This window comes from Silurus meridionalis, chromosome 3 (assembly GCF_014805685.1).
Source record: "Silurus meridionalis isolate SWU-2019-XX chromosome 3, ASM1480568v1, whole genome shotgun sequence".
In the NCBI taxonomy this organism is placed as follows: domain Eukaryota; kingdom Metazoa; phylum Chordata; class Actinopteri; order Siluriformes; family Siluridae; genus Silurus; species Silurus meridionalis.
The window spans coordinates 21,149,005-21,171,223 of record NC_060886.1 but is presented as its reverse complement, the minus strand read 5'-3'; the positions used below and the strand labels follow the sequence as shown (position 1 = coordinate 21,171,223).

At 40.1% G+C, this 22,219-nt stretch overlaps 2 protein-coding genes across 3 annotated transcripts in view; both read left to right on the top strand.

Moving 5' to 3' along the window:
* The first annotated feature begins 10,077 nt into the window (after nucleotides 1-10,077).
* On the top strand, nucleotides 10,078-13,134 carry fzd7a (frizzled class receptor 7a). Its single transcript, XM_046845871.1, has one exon. It carries the CDS (start codon nucleotides 10,677-10,679, stop codon nucleotides 12,339-12,341), a length of 1,665 nt encoding a protein of 554 aa, XP_046701827.1. The 5' UTR covers nucleotides 10,078-10,676; the 3' UTR covers nucleotides 12,342-13,134.
* A 1,671-nt stretch (nucleotides 13,135-14,805) lies between these two features.
* LOC124378991 (uncharacterized protein KIAA2012 homolog) overlaps nucleotides 14,806-22,219 on the top strand; it is a 29,214-nt gene continuing 21,800 nt past the window's right edge. For both annotated transcript variants that reach the window (XM_046838955.1, XM_046838944.1), the window contains exons 1-3: nucleotides 14,806-15,083; nucleotides 15,174-15,308; nucleotides 18,344-18,616. In XM_046838955.1, coding sequence (XP_046694911.1) covers nucleotides 15,204-15,308; nucleotides 18,344-18,616 — 378 coding nt within the window. In that variant the 5' untranslated portion in view covers nucleotides 14,806-15,083; nucleotides 15,174-15,203. The remainder of the gene's footprint in view (nucleotides 15,084-15,173; nucleotides 15,309-18,343; nucleotides 18,617-22,219) is intronic.

Sequence of the window (22,219 nt, the reverse complement as noted above, 5' to 3'; positions counted from 1 at the left end):
TTAACGTTGGCAAATATTTCAAAAAACCCCATTTTGTAATAAAAAATAAATAAATTTTAAACGTTGTCATGGAAACTGTAGGCCCATGATGCTAGTCTGCATGTCTCTAAGTGTGAATAGACCAAAGGAACCAGACACACACACACAAACTTAAGTCAAAGATTTCAGGGATCACAGTGGTGAGCATGTCACAATTTCTGTACACACACACACACACACACACACACACGCACACACGCACACACACACACACACACACACACACACACTATTTGGAATTGTCAGAGAACAGTCAGTGTGTACTGTCTTCTACCAATAATTAGTTTTCCTAAAGCAGTTAAAAAACAAGCATGTGTAGTTTGCTGGTTTCATAACTGAATGTCATGATAACAAATTTACTTTGTGTGTCTGTGTGTGCATGTGTGTGTGTGTGTGTGTGTGTGTGTGTGTGTGTGTGTGTGTGTGTTTGTGTGTGGGTGTGTTTGTGTGTGGGTGTGTGTGTGCAATAGTAATTTTAAAATAACATACTTTCAATTCACACAGTTCCATATGAACAAAGAAGTGTTGTTAAGCCATTAAAGACTGTTAATAGTGGAAAGGTATGCACAAATAAATATAAACCATAGGAAAAATTTTAAATTTTATTCTTTAAATTCTAATCTAATGTCTTTCAAATAAATACTTATGGATCTAATATAATATAATCATTAGCTCTATACCTTACATTAATCCCAGTAAACAATAATAATTAAATCAATTATACAACAAAATGTGCACAGGAATATAAGATTACCTGTTACATTAACTTACTTTTGCCTTTTCAAAATCTTTACTATCAGACAATAAACCCATCAGCCCAAAAATCCTGGTGATGCAACACATTCAGTCTCTTACTGTGTGCATAAGAGAAAGAAAGGACACTATAAAATGGTAAGCTATAAAGAAGCAGAGGAGAGCCAATGGAAAGAGATGTAGTCTCATGTTAATAAATATAACATGAGGATGAAGACAGTTCTATCTTTTTACAAAGGCAGGAATTATCATTCAAGGTCAGAATTCAAAGAATTTTCATTCAAGGTCAGCTCACAACACCGACCCCTTCATTATACCACTTCTAGTTTATATTTCAAAAACCATAAGCCTCCTAACTATGCTGACACAAATGCAGAAGCACGTCACCACATTGCCAATAAAAAACACCCATGTGAACCTGGAGCTGTGTGGCAGCAACATTACCCATAATGTACAATAGGCATCCAAATATTTTTTTCAATCCTAGTGCTGTTTTTTTGCTGGCAGTTTCATAATGTCTTTTGTAAACCTTTCTATCTGCCAGACCAGAGGTACACCCTTAATTATCATGAAATATAAATAAAAATATGTGTAACTATCAGTGCCTCACACCTCCACGAAATAAAAATTGTGGTGAAAGAATTATCAAAGTAAAATATTTATATATATTATATATATATATATATATATATATATATATATATATATATATATATATATATATATATATAATTTATTTCTATAAAAAAAGATATAATAATATAGATATCTGTGTAGCTAGATATTTAATCTATATCTTATCTATGAAGACCAATTTTTTATGTTTTACACAGGGTTGTAAGGAGAAGTGTAACAAATGTTCAAAGATACTTGTGCATTTTACAATTCTTTTATAGATGTCAGAATAACATTTTAGAAATATTATTATAGTCTTTATAATTCAAGTTTATATTTTAAGTTACATTTTCTCCTGTTTCTGACTTTTTCCCCCCACTTTTTCTCTTCCTATATCTCAGTTCTAAACTGTTATTGGAACCTATTGGAGAATAAGCCCTGAGGACATGTTGAGGAAAAACTCTCGCTCATACACACAGAGCACGCATGTGTCTCTCTCCCAGCCCGGTATAGCCAGAGGGGCTTAAGCAGCAGCCCGGCTCCTCAGAGACTGATTAACGCAGGCATGTCTCCACGCAGGAGAGCATATCTTACACTCCTCCTCAAAGAGAGCAATCACACACACACACACACACACACACACACACACACACACACACACACACACACACACATTATGCTCACACACAAACATTCTAAATGTTACGTGTCAGGAACTGACATAGAGGTTCACAGAGAAAAACACTCACACAGAAGACACAAAACATTTACCTATCCAGTTTAAGCAGTGTTAAACAGTGGCCATGTGGTGAGAGCTGAATGCAGCAATGAGTGATTGTGCCCCCGTCCTCTACCTCACCGCACAAGCCTGCTCTGCTTTCATCCTGACTCCCCCTTCCCTTGCTGCTGCCTTTTGTCTGGATGTGCTAATATCCCAAATGCAACGCTCCAAACTGTGCAAGCCTACTGTGAGAGGAAGATCAATACTGCACCCAGCTCTGCCCTGTTACTCGAGGTTATGTAAATGCCCTCAATCTTTCTCCCAAAAAACAAAAAAACACTTGCACACAGGACTCTAACCAACAGCTCTAAGCACTATTCCTACATTTTAAAAGACTACAGCCTGACATGGTGAGGGAGTAGAGTAAGGGAGTGGGCAGGGTGGATTTTTTTTCCCCATCGATTTCCTGTCAGGTTAAAAGCCCAACTTGCCTAGCAGCATTTGAGTGCTCTTCCTCAGTTGCTGTGAGCAAGTCATCCAAAAGACACAAAAAAAATGAGCCGTTAGACCAACCAGATCAATACCAGCACCACATAGCACTGGAGAACACAACCAGAGACACTGGACAACTATTTTTATGAGACCTGATCATCACCTCACAGTCAATTATAGCTTCTCACATGACTGAGAGTTCAGTGGGATCAGAGGGTTCAGAAAGATGAAACAAAAATGATGACTGAGATACTGCAGGAGCTCCAAACACAAGTGAAATAAATAAATATCATCTCCACTGGTTGTGTAGGCTGTCTTCCTGAGAACTTTGATTCAACCCAGAGTGGAGCGGAAGAAATTATAACAATCACCTCATACAGTATTGTACCACAGGACCTTCATTATTGAATCCTTAAAGCACTTGAGAAGAAAAAAGCACATATTTCCTACAAATGTGATGCTTCGTACTTTCTCAGAACCAGTCACTTATTTAGACCAGTGCCCCTTGGTTTCACTGGTTTAAGAGACAATATTAAATCAGAAATGCAGGTTAAATAAAAATAGATATTATGCAGTTAATTTCAATCCTAAATCATCTTTAATCTCAGTCTCAAACAGTCACAGTGTCAGTAACCTTTTTACAGAATCATGCAGATTGCAAATGGACCATTTCATGTATACACACTTTTGTGCACTAGTTTCCAGAGTAAAAACAAACTCTCAAACTGTGACACAAAGGATTGTCATAGCATGGTAAACTGACTTAATTCAAGTTTACAAAAACGCATACTCATCACTAAGCCCAGTGTAAATGAGGTAAATTTTCATGTCTGCCAGTGGGCTACCAAAATGCCTGTGGATGGTCATCTTCCATTTCCTTATGAATCAGGTGAACCAAAAATGTAGCAGACTGACTAGTGAATGTTAGATATCTAGCTTCTGACAATTAATTTATTATAAAATTACAAGCACAAATCTACTCAGTGGAAAATATGTTTAGCTTTAGTTACTTTTATTATAGTTTCTTCTGAATATCTAATTTATCCGTTAAAATAACCTGAGCTGCTGCAGTTGCTGTTAAAATTTGTTAGAAAACGTAAAATAAAAAGAATTTGTGGTTCTGGAACTAATCCAGTATACCCCATCTTGGAATCCGCTCAGTGGTGCTGGAAAAGCTCAGTATTATTTGGTATGAACCAGTACCAGCAACCTGATGTAATAGAGGCATCATGGCTACAAGGGATCAGAAAACAACACTTTTCAGACAATAACCATTTCCGAGCAACCTTCACACTGAAATGATTCCACAAACACAAGCAAAGGCTAATGCATGTGGATGTGCTTGTCAGTGCACTCAGACAGTAAACAGAAGTTTTTCCCCGCCTAATATTGCATGTTTGTGTATGTCTTCCTGTTGTCTAAACGGTCATATGTTTATTAATCTTACACCAGAATGTTGCTATCAAACAGTGCAGAACTCCCACAGGGGGCCCTCTACCCTGTTTTCATCTCTCTCCAGTGACAAACACAAGATGGCCGGCCCCACCCCTGTTAGTTTACACAAGCCTGTTAAACATCCCCTGCCTCTTGCCCTCTGCACCGGCACCCCAGCACCAGGCCGCACAGCCAGAACAGCCTTTCTGCTCATTTGCCAGTGGAGCGTACATGCAGTGTATTTGTGCTGCATAAATCATTCTTTCATCGCTTCTCCCCCTTCCCCCTTCTCTGGGCACCATGTTTTTTTTTCCAGGTTGGTGTAGGTAATGTACCACTGGCCTATACTGTAGCAGCTCTGTAAAGCGCTGACGGATTGGAGCCAGCTGGCCAGGACTACAGCACTCTGCCCAACATTCTTGCCCGGCTCGAGTGCACTTCATTGCTGCCACCTTCACAGCAGCCATCAGGAGAAAGCAGACCCTGCAGAAACAGCCACTTTATTCATTCATGCCCTCATTCACTTGTTTAGTCAGCAGAAATATTGAGAATGTATGAGCGATTTGAACTGTAATGTTTAATCAAGAAGCGAGATGAAGAAAAAGTCTGATGGAAATGAAACATTTTGAGTAATTATAATGCTTTTTCATTTGTGACACCTCATAATCAGTAATGTTCCTGTATAACAAAATAAAGCTGTTTCAATTGAATCCAGACTAGTTAATGCAGTGTGTGTGGGTGAAAATGAATGTGTTTGGGCAGGGGGGTGGGTGGTGGGGTGGCGGACGTCGGGAAGGCATATGCGGAGTTCAATCTGGACTTTGATGATCCCGTGTTTCTCTAAACTATTTTACCTAAAAAGCACACTGGGAGACGGCTGTGTTTAAGTTAACTGTATAGCGTGTTTACACTATGAGGACTTCTTCCACTGTGGAAAGGCGTCTGTTGAATAAGAAGATTATTAAAATGATGCATGGTCTTTGACAGTTGGCCACTTGAGTTTGACAAATGATGTAGAAACTTCTTCCATTCAGTGGAATCTTTAGATAGACTGAAAGCAGAATTGGAACGCTGTGTGCAGTCAGAAATGCAGAGGAGAAAACTAAGAATAAAAATGACAAAACAGAATTATAACATGCACCAAACATGACACTGAATACAGCCTATAGTAGTAGGTGTAGCAGAGCTGTTTACATTGATGCTGCTTTACCCCGAATAACAAAGTTCCTGTCCCCTTTCCCTGCCCCCCACACACACTTGCTGCAGGCGTGAGGAGAAAACACTTCACCGGGTTTAGGAACCTTTACTGCTCTAATTAATAACAGGCCTGGCTCTGTGCTCCTGTCACACACAGACATTCATATGAATATACTTATATGAAATGGGTCATAAGGGCATGAGATAATGTTTGTTATGGAAAGTTAAACAAGAGTGTGCAAATGAAATGTTTTTAAATGTTTTCAGTTGGACGTCTGGATTTAAAACAAATTTGCAAAATTAACTAATCAAATTTCCCTTATGGTTTCTGATACATAATATTTATGTAAACTTCAAAGACATTCAAATCCTTTAAACAACTTTTCTTGGATCAATTTGCTTTGGATTATATGATTTACTAAAAATCAGGAATGAGGAGTTGGTGTTGGTCTCAGGCCAGAAGCTGAATTGCAGGTCACATAGGTACGCTTGTTCTACAGAGTTCAAGCTTTCCTTTTGTATTAAAACAGAAAGCACAAAACAGTATAAAGGTAAGGGTCCTGTGAATGGTCCTTCCCCATGATCATCATGTTACCTGCTTACAGTGCCGAATGTCATTTAAGATTCTCAGCAATGTATCACCTTAATGCTGTCCCTGAGCATTGCCACAGAGTCCTGAGGAACCTGCATTTCCTGTCTCTCTCTCACACACACTCTCACTCATTCCTCCTAGTAGCCTCCCTCCAGTCCATAGCTGATTATACTTCTCATATATATGTGAGCAGAGATTTATAAGGTTACATGAGGGTATACATTAGGAGTTATGTAGACAGGGATATACAGATCAGAGTCTATAGAGTGGGTTACATAGACAAGACTAGCATTTAGAAATAGGATACGTACTGTGATGCGATATGGGTAGAAGTATACAAAGAAAGTTATATGGACATGGATTTACTGAATATTCACGAGATATAAAGAAATTCTGTATAGAAATGGCATATAGTGCGGTAAGTGAAAATGGTCATAAGGACGAACTCAGGTATATACAAAGGACAGTGCTCTCTTATCATGTGCTGTGGATGTCAGTACAAGCAGCTTGCTCTGACTGTCTAGAAAAAAAAGACTAAATCAAACAGAGAGAACTTACTCTCACACACGCTGACACACTCTTGCTTGCAGATAAGTGTCCTATCTTCATCAATCCGTCACAAGCATCTTCACACCCCTGCACTGCAAGAGAGTAGATAAGAGCCAGCGTTTCTTGCCAACTCGGATGTGTTGAAAGCTTGGTCAATATTCTGGCACCACCCATCCTGCTGGATGTTAGGCAAAAGAGGAATATCAGGCATGTCTTAGCTTCAGGGGAATGTAGCAAAAGCTTCACAGAGCTGCCAAGCTAAAGCTACACCAGCAGCATAGAGCCTAATTGACCACAGTGATATACACTTGGCCCAAAAAGATGTGACATGAAGCACTCACAGACTGCACTTAAACATTCTCGTTTGGCCTGTTTGTGTATTCTGTGTTGAGTTATGCACCACAGACTCCCCTACACCCGTACATTTGCCAGATTACGGCAAACCGAGAGCCCGACCAAAACAAAACGGTCTTTCAGTTACAAATTTACAGACCTGCTACTGGAGGAAAGGATGAAAGAAAAAGAGGAAGAGAGAGAAAGAACCCTACAAATAGTCTGCTGCAGTAATTTAATAGAATAAGAGTGTAATTCAACAAGAAAGTGACGAGAAAAGTCGGAACAAATAAAAGGAGTCCTGAAAGAAAAAATAATCATCTGCTGACTACAGCTCCAGAGCAATTACTGCGTCTTATCTCCATTCCCTTGTAAAAAGCCGCCCTGACAGCCTCTACATCAAACATGTCCAACACACAAAGAGACAGGGATCTGTATGTGAGGAATGTGTATGATAAAAACATTATGGGGAAAGTGAACGCTGAATGTTATAATGAGATTTCCTCATGTCCAAAATAAGGAAATCACCCGAAGGGAGACATGGGTTTTGCTAGAGACTTTGATGGATTAGACATCAATAAATTTGCAAAAAAAGTTATAATAATAAAATACATGCAAAAGGCTGCAAAGAAAACTCTGTACATCCTCTCTAATTATAAAAATTCAGCCAAAGGGAGAGATTATTCCATTAAATACCCTGAAGCTATCTTGGGCTATTTAATGCTTAAATATTCTTAGTTGATTCTCTGGCTAAATCATCACAGAAAAACTGTGATCCGTAATAAATCCATTTAAATCTAATGATTCATCTCATACTCATTTTTATTTCACTGTATAGTTGGCAATATAGTTGGTCATGTGATTACTTTAAGGCTTAACTCTGAAAGATGCACTCTTGGGAAATCAGAAGAGGCTTGCCACACAACAAGTGACCTTTTACAAAAAAAAAGTCATCATTGACTATCAGTAAAAAAACAAGAGTTTAATTAGCACCCTGGCCCTAAACCCATTGAGAGGAATGATTTCATCACATTGCTAGACTTTATGAGCCCCAGGCCTAACGTTAAAGTTGTCTTTGCCTTGAGGCTACTACAGATATGCAGTTTTGACTGAAATATTGAAATCTAGTACTACCATAAATATATAATAACATGTTGCCCTATAAACTTTTCTGTAACTGCCATGGTGCAATGCCAAGTTATAGGGTGGCTGTGTCTTTTCATGGCCATTTTAGAACTAATCCATCATATCAATAGCGAAAGTAATGACACAGAGTCCTAACTGGCACTATTGATTTTTGGCACCAGGACAGTTATTGACACTGCACATGCCAATTTTAAACTCTACACAATTTTTGTGGGGTGATTAACAGCCAAGTGTAATTATGCCTGAAGCCTATCATACAAAAAGAGTGATTTATAGGCACTAGAGTTGCTGTGTTACTCCAATGGCTGGGGTATATTTCTGCACTAAACATTTGTGATCTTCGTATTGTACCACATTTCCTTTTCATTTTGCAGCTTCTTTGTTTTTCTCCCTCTCTCGCCCTCTCTCCTCAGTAAAGGAATGGAGAAGATATGAGGTGAAGCCAAGTGTGAAAGCTAATAAGGTCCAGAGGGAGAGTACATAACATTAATGAGCTCAGATACAACTCGCCTTCACTACAACTCACCCAAATGTGCCTTAATCAACTGCGGCACTGTGCATCTGACAACACTCAGATAACACACATTTGCAATATTAGTTCATTTACTGACTCTGTAAACATTAGGTTTAAACAGAAATATAGTATGCATCTGTCTTTCAACTTGAAAACCATCTGAAAGTTATTTGGGCAGGATTCCATAAGCATGCACAGAAATCACAGCTGTAGTGTTATGAGAAAAGAAAGATAGATGTTTTTTTCGCTTGTATAAAACATTCGTATGCAGACTGAGCATTTTTTTAGGAAATGCTTGCATATTTTAAATGAAAATATTCCTAAACCATATGTTTGGAATATAAAATATTATGCAATGTGTCTGAAATGTACTGACAAGGAGTAGGACAATCATCAGACACAGGGCAGAAAGAATACGGTGAAAGAATGGGAATGAGAAAGGCAGGCGCCTGGGTTGTGAGGCGAGGCAGCAGCTTTGGCTTCTCTGTGATTGATGTTGAAGTCCATGAAGAAGCTTATCTCCCTCAGCCCTCACATTTACATACTGAGGAACCTCACACTCTGCTCTCTAGCTCAGATCTATTTTTAAAAATTGCTCCAGCAGAGAGCAGGGAATTTTTTATTCATGACCGAGAATAACTTATTAAATAACAAACCAATAACTTAGGCCATCTGGTTTCAGCATGATTATTAATTGATCCATTGGTAACAGGTTAAGCTAAATATTTTCTCTGAGTTAAGGCAGGATGGATGTTATGTTAGGGATAAGTGATAAATGTGACCGAAATCGTTTTCTGGAAATATATTACTCTGAATTAAAGCGAGAGAGTGTTCATTGATACCAGTTTAAATACAATTTCATCACTAAATGGCTTTCAGGTTTTTAAGAACTGACTGTTTTGGTTTCTTTCTACCAATTTGAATTAATAAGAAACTTATTCAAATGAAAAGAACCAGTGATTTACTAGTATACAAATCCCACCCAATCTGCCAAGACCGATACAACTTGTGGTGTGTGAACGATTGTGCTAATGCTGAAACTCCCACCTTTACATTTACAAATGTGCTATTGGTGGTAATCTCTCTTACTTTTAAATAAAGGTTGGTAAATTTATCTTAAGCGAAAGATTAAAAGATCTGAATATTAAGAGGTGTGTGCTATCATGGTGAATATTCAATAATATGTTTAAAATGTAATGATTATATAAAACTGGACTTTTTTTTTTAAACAAATACCAAAAAACCTGTGTACTTTGAAATGCTCATGCAATGTTTTTATCTAATCTAGGTATAATTGAATTAGACTATTATAATCTCATTGAAAGGTGATTGACCATTTGATGACCAGTCACTGCTTCAAAAGAGAACCAGCTAAGAAAGGTATCAGATGAAAGTCTTGTGTCACGATAATAAAATCAAGGGCATATGCTGCGTATCGAAGACGATATAGCCTGGGTTATGAAGAATATCGTATCGACATTTTTCACTTTAGCGAAAGCAGAATGGGGGAGAGTTTCTAGTAGACCTCCGCAAATTACTCGGTTTGACCAATCAGGAGCGAGAGGCGAAGGAAAACAAAATCTGTGATTGGTCTGGGAAGCTTCTGTTTCAAGGCGCCCAAACCGGGACGAGCGGCGGGACTGAATGAGGGGCGCCTAGAAACAGACGACACACATTACACTGTGCGCTGCGTGCTCGCGCTCAAACCGTGCGGAGAGACAGACGCGATTTTCCACGCGCTCGGAGACGCGCAGCGCGGCGACACTGGAAACCCCGACACACACCTCTAACCCGGGGAGGGGAAAAAAGTTTATCCGTGCAGATCGAAACATCCTCCGTGCATTGAGATACGCATTTAAGGACGTTGAGGAAACCATGGAAAGTTAACATCTGGAGGATTTTCTGCTAATGATGCCGAAAACTGAGTTAATCATGGACTTCAGGGCAACTTTTTGATCGCGAGCTGTATTTTCCAGCGCCTTTTTAAAAGTGCACGCAGTTCACGATTCGATTGATTTTTTTCCCCCCTTTTTTTCTTTTTGTGAACTTGGTGCAGATGCTGCTAACATGCTCCCCTGGATACTTAAACTGAGTTGGTGTTAAAGAGAAAAAACCAGACGCAAGCGAAGAGCAACAGCTGGAAAGGATTTTCTCCCCTGTGTAATTGGGTGAAATTTTGTGGTGGACTATAACAGGCCTAGTTGTTCAATTTTTGGCCAAAAAAAAAAAAAGACAACGTATTGTCTTCAACTCTTTCTTCTGATTGTTTTATAACTACGACTTTCTCCAGAATGTTGATGCGCGCGGAACGTGTGGGCTTTTTCCTCGCGACTTTGTGCCTTTTGTGCTTGCCCACGAGCAGCGGTCAGCACAACGGTGAGAAGGGCATCTCGATCCCGGAGCACGGATTCTGCCAGCCCATTTCCATTCCTCTGTGCACGGACATTGCGTACAATCAGACCATCATGCCCAACCTTCTGGGTCACACCAATCAGGAAGACGCCGGACTCGAGGTGCACCAGTTCTACCCGCTGGTAAAAGTGCAGTGCTCGGCTGATCTCAAGTTCTTCCTGTGCTCCATGTACGCGCCAGTGTGCACAGTGCTGGAGCAGGCCATCCCCCCGTGTCGCTCCCTGTGCGAGCGCGCCAGACAGGGCTGTGAGGCGCTCATGAACAAGTTCGGCTTCCAGTGGCCCGAGCGCCTGCGCTGCGAGAACTTCCCAGTACACGGCGCGGGTGAAATCTGCGTGGGCCAGAACACGTCGGAGGCCGGAAGTCCGACGTCCGACCCGACACCCTACGTTCCCGACCTGATCACACTGCCGCCCAATCCGGGCAGAAACTTTCAGCAGTTCACATGCCCGCTGCAGCTTAAGGTGCCCTCTTATCTCAACTACTACTTCATGGGTGAGAAGGACTGTGGTGCGCCGTGTGAGCCCAACAAGCCCAACGGCCTTATGTACTTCCGTGAAGAAGAGGTGAAGTTTGGACGCCTCTGGGTGGGCATCTGGTCCATTTTGTGCTGCGTGAGCACCCTCTTCACTGTGCTCACCTATCTGGTGGACATGAGACGATTCCGCTATCCAGAGAGACCAATCATCTTCCTGTCTGGCTGTTACTTCATGGTGGCCGTGGCCTATGCTGCAGGTTTCTTCCTTGAGGACAAGGTGGTTTGCATTGACAAATTCAACGACGATGGGTACAAGACAGTGGCACAAGGTACAAAGAAGGAAGGATGCACCATCCTCTTTATGATTCTCTACTTCTTCGGCATGGCGAGTTCCATCTGGTGGGTCATCTTGTCTCTCACGTGGTTCCTCTCAGCCGGCATGAAGTGGGGCCACGAGGCCATCGAGGCCAACTCACAATACTTCCATTTGGCAGCCTGGGCTGTTCCTGCGGTGAAGACCATCACTATCCTCGCCATGGGTCAAGTGGACGGAGACCTGCTGACGGGCGTGTGCTATGTGGGCATATATAGTGTAGCATCTCTGCGGGGTTTCGTACTGGCACCGCTCTTTGTTTACCTCTTCATTGGCACCTCATTTCTTCTGGCGGGCTTTGTTTCGCTGTTCCGCATCCGCACCATAATGAAGCACGACGGAACGAAGACCGAGAAGCTGGAGAAGCTCATGGTGCGCATCGGGGTGTTCAGTGTGCTCTACACAGTGCCCGCTACAATCGTGATCGCATGCTACTTCTACGAGCAGGCTTTCCGAGAGCACTGGGAGAAGACGTGGCACATGCAGACGTGCAAGCGCTTCGCTGTGCCCTGCCCGGCCGGCAACTTTGCACCCATGTCACCCGACTTTACTGTGTTCATGATCAAGTACTTGATGACCATGATCGTTGGTATCACGTCTGGCTTTTGGATCTGGTCCGGCAAAACTCTGCAGTCGTGGCGCAGGTTTTACAAAAGACTCAGTAACAGTAACCAGGGTGAGACGACTGTATGAGAATGGGACACGACCCTGAGAGTAAAACACAAGACTGACATTTTGAGGAAATTGGTTTGTTAAGGCTGGACGACACTTTTTATTTGAATTCTTTATTTCTGAGACGTTTTCTGGTTAAACGAGCCCAAAAAAAAAAAAAAAAAAAAAAGAAGCCTAATGCAGTTACTGATGAACATGCTTAACAGCTAAATGTACTTTGTCTTTTGAGAAATGAAATTTTGTGGACACTAAAAAAAAAAAGTGCCAAAATGTTTCCCCAAACTTCTGCCTTTGTTTTTTTTTCATGTGAAAGAAATATTTTGACTTTGCCTCTATGTACCAGTATATTTTACACGTCATGTGTCTCTGCACATCTTAAGGCCTACATTCACGCGCTGTAATCGGCATAGTACCATGTAGTGCTCATTACTGTGGAATCGTGATTACTTTTTTTTTTTTTCTTACCCATGAATATTGACCATGTTTTGCTTTACAGATGTATGCTCTCCTGTCTTTTATGGACTTGTATGAGTTTCAGAGCCACCCGCTGACAATCATGCATCGTTCATGTGGCACACAAGCACGTTGGTGTTGGGCTTGGGGAGCTACATGCATGTGTCCAGCTGGGAAATTATGCAAGCTTCTTTTAAACTGCGTAAACTTGTAAATAATCACCCTTTCTTAAAGAATATATGTATTTATGAAAATAATCTTGTTGTTTTTTTACTTGATTTTTTTTTTTTTAAACAGAAAATTGGTAAGAGGACATTTGTATATGTACAGTTTCACTGAATAAAAATGATTAGATTTTTAATGATCTGCTTCATAAGTATTTATTTCTTAGGCGGGTTGGTTAGAGCATTTAAAACGTTTAATATGTTAATTTTAATATGTTATGTTTAATATGTTATGAACTGCAAAATGTTCTCATTGTCATTGGGAATAACGGGCCAAAAGCTCTTTATAGCAATAATGGAGACTGTACCTCAGTGAGAGAGCGCCCCCAATCGGTGTATGGTGTTAAAGAAAATTACTTTATCCCCCTTGAACCCGAGCTTTACAAAATGGATCCAGGAATGTGTGCAGTCAGGTAGTCCTTGCCTTATTTAACATTAAATGAAATGACTAGACTGTGGAACTATTAAATACAGTTCATATAGTCAGGATACGAATTACTTAATCTACTTATAAGATGAATTGTCAAGTCACCTGACTGTTCAAGCTACACATACATTGTTCTAGAAATTTATTTAAAAAAAAAATGTATTATAACAAAATATAAAAAATTATTACCACATATTTAATAGAACTTCTTTTTCATTGATTCTTCTGGACTTCTGGATCCTTCTGGACTTACTTTTACTAAATCCTATTTAAGGTGTGTCTGTACTTTACATGGCATTTATGCAAAATAGACCACGATTGGCACCATCGGGTGTGTTTAACCAAAAACAGACGAGTTGGATGTAGAGGTCATAGACACTATTAAAACTACTGTACAAATCAATCCCGATTTAATACACAGGATGTTTCATTAACCCAATAATATATATATAAAAGACAGTTTATAGACAGTGTACAGTATTTACAGTATAAGCTAATACTTAAAAAAATAATAAAGAAAAAAATTACATATTACATACATATATATATATATACTGTGTGTGTATATATATATATATATATATATATATATATATATATATATATATATATATAATTTTTTTTTCCAAGTATTAGCTGATACAGTAAACTAATTTAATGTGTAAGAGGAACTAAGAAACCTAATATGAATCTCTCAGCAGTACTTATCCAACATCTTGTCATGAAATTACCATTCTATGGCACCTAACCATACATTAATCAACAGTTAATAAGGCTTTTCTTGTCCTCAAAAATTTTGAACGTTTTTGAAAGAATGAAATAAGCTGTTTTATAGTCTAAGATAAATGTGAAGGAATTTATTATATGAACTATGATTTAAAAGGTTCGTCATTGCTACATGAATTACAAATGAAACACTGATTTATTTTCACAGACAACAAAACTTATAATATAACAAGACTAACAACTGGATGTTTTAGTAATATGACCATAAAAATTACTGATAAGTTGCATGCAGATCAATCATTTCAGCTCTACAATATTTTTATTTAAGTACAGTTTACTATATAGAAATTATCCAGATTAAGTTCTTCTGGCACACGTTCCTCTTAAATAAATGGCTAATGGCCCTGTGTCTACCTCCTTTTTGCTTTTATGGGGATATATTACACTAACTGTCAGAGGGAGTTGCAGCATGTGGAGGAAGAAACCATTCCTAAAAAGTGACAAAACTCTACCAATCAAATACCCTAATTAGGGGGGTGCTCCATCTGGACCATCTGACAGGAAGTAAAGGAGAGTTGTGGGAAATCCAGCCCCCAGAATAAACACAGGCCATTCTTGTAAATTAGCAGGCCTTTTTTTCTCTTTTGTTTGAAATTCAGGATGGGTACAACCAGGGTAGCCCGAAATAGCAGCCCAAACCAGGAGGTAATCTCTTGGTTCCAAGGCAACATGAAAACAGTGCTGTCTTAAGGAGCTTTTGAGAGCCTAGCAACGGCAAACAGAGGCAATCAAATAGAGTCAGACATGACTGTGCTGCAGTGTGAAAGAAGCGATTGGCATTCACTGATACTCAACAGTCTTCAGAATATATTCCCAGAATGTTAAAAAAGACAGTCGCTAAGGAGAAGAGTGCAGCAAACAACACAGCATTGGGTGAGTGAAATGTTTTTTACTTGTTCTCAAAGAACTTGATTTTGAAATACAGGCAAAGAAAAAGAAAACAACTTCAATCTTTATGGTTAGATCTCTGAGAGGAGCACCGTCAGCTTCAACATGAAAGAGCTTGTCCTATCAGTCCTTAGTCGAGGATACAGTCATGTGGTCCAGACTGATGGCAAAAGACAATATGGAAGACTGGAAGTCTCTTTCGAACCTGAGGTTAGTACTAACTGTACTATGTGTAATCAATAACTCAGACTGTGGGCTTAAGCAATCTATTGTATAAATAAATGAGCACATGTTTGTCACACTTTAATGTTTAGGATCATCAAACTAATTTAAATATTAGTAAAAGATAACACAAGTAAACACAACATGCAATTTTTAAATGAATGTTGTTATTATTGAGAAAAAAACAAAATCCAAAACTACATGGCCCTGTGGGAAAATGTGTTTGCCCCCAAAACCTAATGGGCTGGTTGGGCCACCCTTAGCAGCAACAACTGCAATCAAACGTTTGCGATAACTTGCAATGAGTCTGCTACAGTGCTATGAAGGAATTTTGGTCACTTATCTATGCAGAATTGTTGTAATTCAGTCACATTGGAGGGTTTTTGCCTTTTTAAGGTCATGCCACAGCATCTCAATAGGATTTAGGTCAGGGATTTTGTTTTTCTTCAGCCATTCAGAGGTGGACTTGCTGGTGTGTTTTGGATCAGAACCCAAGTTCGCTTGAGCTTGAGGTCATGAACAGATGGCCGGACATTCTCCATCAGGATTTTTTTTGTAAACAGGAGAATTTATGGTTCCAATTATTACAGCAAGTATTCCAGGTCCTGGAGCAGCAAAACCTACATCACACTACCACCACCATATTTTACTGTTGGTTTGATGTTATTTTTCTGAAATGCGGTGTTACTTTATGCCAGACGTAATGGGTCACACCTCCCAAAAAGTTAAACTATTGTCTTGTCAGTCCACAGAGTATTTTCCCTGAAAGTCTTGGGGATCATCAAGATGTTTTTTGGCAAAACTTAGACAAGCCTTACGTCTTGGAACTCTGTCATGCAGACCATTATTGCCCGGTCACTTTTTTATGGTGGAGTCATGAACACTGACCTTAACTGAGGGAAGTGAGGCCTGCAGTTCTTTGGATGTTGTTGTGGGGTCTTTTGTGACCTCTTGGATGAGTCATCGCTGTGCTCTTGGGGTAATTTTGGTTGGCCGGCCACTCCTGGGAAGGTTCTCCACTGTTCCATGTTTTTGCCATTTGTGAATAATGGCTCTCACTGTGGTTCGCTGGAGTCTCAAAGCTTTAGAAATGGCTTTATAACTTTTTCCAGACTGATAGATCTCAATTACTTTCTTTCTCATTTGTTTCTGAATTTCTTTGGATCTCGACATGACGTCTAGCTTTTGAGGATCTATTGGTCTAATTCACTTTGTCAGGCAGGTCCTATTGAAGAGATTTCTTGATTGCGAACAGGTGTGGCAGTAATCAGGCCTGGGTGTGGCTAGAGAAATTGAACTCAGGTGTGATAAGTTTTAACAGGGGGGCAAACACTTTCACACAGGGCCATGTAGTTTTGGATTTTGTTTTCCCTCAATAATAAAAACCTTTACCTGAAAACTGCATGTTGTGTTCACTTTTACTAATATTTAAATTGGTTTGTTGATCTGAAACATTAAAGTGTGACAAACATGCAAAAAAATAAGAAATCAAGAAGGGGGCAAATATATATATCTCACACATACAGTAACTCACAAAAGAGAGTACACCCCTCACACTTCACCAGCCATTTTATTATATGTTCTCAATGCACAATACTATAGAATTGAAAATTTGACATATTTTAGAGTAGTCAATGTGCAGTTTGTATAGCAGTACAGATTTACTGTCCTCTGAAAATAACTTAACATACAGTCATTATTGTCCAAATAACAAAAAAGTGAACATGTCAAAAATATGTACAAAGTGTCAGTATTTTGTGCGAACACCATTGTTATCTCACACTGCCCTAATCCTCCTGGGCTTGAAATTGGTCAGAGCTGCACAAGTTGTTCCTGGGATCCTCTTCCATTCCTCCATAATGAAATCATGGAGCTGCTGGATGTTAGACACATGGCGCTTCTCCACCTTCTGTTTGAAGATGCCCCACAGGTGCTCAATAGGGTTCAGGTCTGGAGACATACCTGGCCACTCCATCACCTTCACCTTCATCTTCCTCAGCAAAGCAGTAGTCATCTTGGCAGTGTGTTTGGGGTCATTATTATGTTTAAATTTTGCCATTTGGCGCAGTTTCTGAAGGGAGGGCATCATGTTCTGCTTCAGAATGTCACAGTACATGTTGGAATTCATGTTTCCCTCAATGAACCCCAGCTCCCAGTACCAACAGCACTCATGCAGCCCCAGACCATGATGATACCACCGCCATGCTTGACTGTAGGCAAGACACAATTTTCTTGGTTTTCCTCACCAGGGAGTCACCACACATGCTGGACACCATCTGAGACAAAAATTTTTTATCTTAGACTCATCAGGCCATAGGACATGGTATTCATAATTCATGCCCTTGGACAAGTTGTCTTAAGCAAACTATTTGCACAGCTTTCTTGTGAGCCAGCTTCAGAAGAGGCTTCCTTCTGGGAAGACTGCCAAGCAAACCGACTTGTTGCAGTGTGTGGCATATGGCCTGAGCACTGACAAGCGGACCTTCCGCTTCTTCAACCTCTAAAGCAATGCTGCAGCACTCATTTGTCTGTTTTTTTGAAGCCAGCTTCTGCACCTTTTTCAAAGTGAAACCTGTCTTGCAAAACTGTACTGTACTCTATCTTCTTATAGCCTCAGCATCTTTGTGGAGAGCAACAATTTTAATTCTTAAATCCCCAGAGAGTTTTACTGTGAGGTGCCATGTTGAACATCCAGTGGTTGGTATGATAGAATTGTACTCAAAGCACCAATTTTTAAATGCTCTAATTAAAAATACATAAAAAACATGAACATGCTAGATAGGACATGTGGCTTTGCATGGTTACACAATAGACAGCAGTTAAACTTAGGGTGTACTCACTTTTGTTGCCAGCTATGTTGACAAAAATGGCTCTGAATAATAGAAACAATTTCATAGCCAAATTTATGTTTGCTAAAATAAAATACATGTAATTTACTCTAAAGGTAATATAAACACAATATGTTATGCTTAATTTGTTATGCTATGTTTTCTCAGTATTTTATATAATCTATTTTCAATCAGGACTACTTCATTTGGAAATCCCAGCCTCCTCTCCTTCGCTTATCCAGCAGTGGACGGCTCCTCAGTGGACTGGACCCCACACCCCCTAAAACCTACAGCACTAGGAGAGGACCACTTATTCTTTACTCTGAAGAGTTTGCCTTATCATCCTCCCAACCTGACAGGATCACCAAAAAGGAGCGGGCTTTTAGGGCTCCTAGTGAAGAAGCAGAATTTGAACTCTTCTCTGTTCAAGATCTGACTGAGGCCGCTGTAGCATATTGTAAAAAGCAGGTAAAACACGAGTCATCAAAGAAACCTAAAGGAGAACACAACAATAATCAACAGACCACTGTTCATGAACAGGTCACTACAGTAAAAAAATATACAGAGAGCTATATTAGATTATATATAATCATATAATTTCTTCTTCTTTTTTTTCGGCTTCTCCCATTAGGGGTCGACACAGTGGATCATCCATCTCCATACCCCCCTGTCCTCTACATCTGCCTCTTTCAAACCAACTACCTGCATGTCTTCCCTCACCACACCCATGAACCTCCTCTTTGGCCTTCCTTTTTTGCTCTTTCCTGGTGGCTCCATCCTCAGCATTCTCCTACCGATATACCCCATGTCCCTCCTCTGCACATGTCCAAACCATCTTAATCGCACACTTCACTGCTGTCACACTGTCCTCATACATGTCCTGCACCACCCTCAAATTCTTCTCTGACACACCTGACTTCCTCATACAATATCACAACTCCTCTCGCGACACCCTGTCGTACGCTTTCTCTAAATCCACAAACACACAATGCAACTCCTTTTGTCCTTCTCTATATGTCTCCATCAACATTCCCAAAGAAAATATTTCGTCTGTAGTGCTCCTCCTCGGCATAAAACCATACTGTTGCTCATAGATGGTCACCTCTTCTCTCAGCCTGGCTTCCACTACTCTTTCCCATAATGTCATGGTGTGACTGATCAACTTAATTCCCCTGTAGTTACTGCAGGTCTGCACATCTCCCTTATTCTTAAAAACCGGTACCAGCAAACTCCTTCTCCATTCTTTAGGCATCCTCTCACCTTCCAGAATTTTGTTAAACAATTTGGTTAAAAACTCCAATGCAAATCTCTCCTCGACATTTTCACGCTTCTACTGGTATTTCATCTGGTCCAACCGACTTTCCACTCTTCATCCTCTTAATCGCTGTTCTCACTTTCTCCTTACTAATCCTATCCACTGCCTGCTTCACCATCTCCATACCATCCAACCTTCTCTCTCTTGCATTTTCCTCATTCACCAGCTGCTCAAAATACTCCCTTCATCTTCTCAACACACTCTCCTCACTAGTCAACACATTTCCATCTTAATCCTTTATTGCTCTAACTTGCAGCACATCCTTCCCAGCTCGGTCCCTCTGCCTGGCCAATCTATAAAAATCCTTTTCTCTTTTCTTAGTGTCCAACTTCTTATACAGCTCCTCATATGCCTTTTCCTTGGCTTATGCCATATCCCTCTTCAACTGCTGCCGCATCTCCTTGTACTCCTTGTCCTTGTACACTCTGTCGATCCCAATTCTGTTTCGCCAACCTCTTTCTCCTTATGCTTTCCTGCACTTCCTCATTCCTCCTCCAGGTCTCTTTGTCTTCCTAGTACCTTACCTTGCCTTACACCAAGTACCTTTCTAGCTGTCTTCCTTATCACTTCTGCAGAAGTTTCCCAATCATCCAGCACCTCTTTAGCACCACCGTGCACCTGTCTGACCTCTTCCCTGAACCTCACACTACAGTCTTCCTCCTTCATTTTCTGCCATCTTATTCTTCTTTCAGTCCTCACTCTCCTCCTCTTCTTTTTCACCTCTAAAGCCATCCTACAGACCACTATCCGATGCTGTCTAGCTACACTGTCCCCTGCCAACACCTTACAGTCTCCAATCTCCTTCAGGTTGCATCTCCTACATAGAACATAGTCCACCTGTGTGCACCTTCCTCCACTCTTATACGTCACCCTCCTTCTTCTTAAAATAAGTGTTCACCACTGCCATTTCCATCCTTTTAGCAAAATCTACCACCATCTACCCTTCCACATTCCTCTCCTTAAGGCCATACATACCCATCACCTACTCATCACCTCTGTCTCCTTCACCAACATGCCCATTGAAGTCTGCCCCAATCACTAATCTTTCTTTCCTGGGTACACTCTTCACCACTTCATCTAACTAAATCCATGAATATAATCATGTAATATAAAGTAGGAAAATTCTTTCAGAAACTGTAAGCCAATGCCTGATACATGTATTACTGTTTATAAACATGATTTAACAAGTTAAAAGGTCCAGTTTAGCTACAGAAGGACCATTGTGTAGATATGGCTGAGGTCAACTCCACATGGCTGACTGAAGCAGCAGTGGGACATAAACTACAGCGAGAGGGAAGGCTGCAGTAAATCTTCCAGCCCTTTACTGCCTAACTAAGTTTAAACTCCAGTTCAGGTCGGGGTGACAGCCTTCACAGCAGTATTAGTTTACCAGGCCTAGTGAGAAAACCATAGCTCTATTCTGATCCTGAGCGTTAACACCATCCTGAAGGCACAACGATTAAGTGCTGTATATTAATTTTACGTCTCATTCGCTAATCTCCTGGAGCAGCTGCACAGCAGCACCTGGGCTCAACTGATAAGCCTGCAGCATCTGTACTCCACACACTCTCACTGCTCATGGTGTCTCCAATTTCCTTACCATTCAATCCAATCAAATTGCCAATTTAAGTATATTATCCTGATTGACCCCAGAATGATACGAGCTGCAAATCGTAATAAAGTTGTCCTAAAGTTGCAGGCAGTTCATCATCTATCTGATTTTCTCTAGGACAATCTATAAATGTGCCACAGGCCTTAGCCTCATTATATGAACATTATTCTTTACCTCTTGTCCACGTTAGTGAGCTGTTTGTAGCGGCAGGCTGAAAAAGTCACTCTCAGTCTTGTAGGAAATAACAAATATAAACATGCATTATGTGACTGATTTATCCTCATTAAATGATTAAATTAGACTACCAATCTGTTTACGCATTTCTACCTAATATTATTTTCAGTTCATAATAATTTTTTTTAACAAAAAAATAACTTAGACATCCATTAAATGCAGATACAGTTAACTGGAGCACAAAACAGAATTACCATTGTAACATGCATATTTATCTTGAAAAGTTAGTCCTTGGTATTGATTTCCATATTATAATCATATAAATGTTATTGAGATGTAATAAAAAGCCTTTCAGGATTTGCTAATTCATTACAATACATGTTTTTTTTTTGCAAGTGTCAAGCTTTGTATTTGCCAAAACCTAATATATGTATATAAAGTAGACTCAGATTAATAGCATATGGCTGAAGTGTTGGAGGTACTTACATGAGCAGCTGGAGTGTGTGACCCAAACAGACAGAGTGTCAGGCCAAAGCGGGAATGCTGCAGGTGATGAAAGCTGAATGTAGTAATCAGAGTGTTTATGGATCGTGGATGCGCCCCAGCATAGAAACGAGCCCTCAATGTAGGTGGCCTGTGCATAGAGCGCCTCATCTGTCATGCTTTCGCCTACAGCTGAATGTAAACAAGACAGGTGTGCCCTGTGCAGCTGGGAGTTCCAAACAACTGCAGATGCAGCTCTTATCACTGTAAATCGTATTCATACTTTCGCAGACAGATGATGCTATGCAGACAAAGCCAAAATAATCACTACATCGCGAGCGATAATCTATCGCAAATTTTTTATGCAAGTAAAAGAAAACAACACACAAATGTTTTATAAACAGTGGGCTGTGTATATATCACAATGCCAGCCTTTCATTCTCTTAACCTCATTTGCTTCATGGGTTTCCTGGGGTAAAAGCTTTAA

What these genes read in the sequence shown, in the direction of transcription:
- fzd7a (XM_046845871.1), top strand. Translation starts at nt 10,677, where the DNA reads ATGTTGATGCGCGCGGAACGTGTGGGCTTTTTCCTCGCGACTTTGTGC.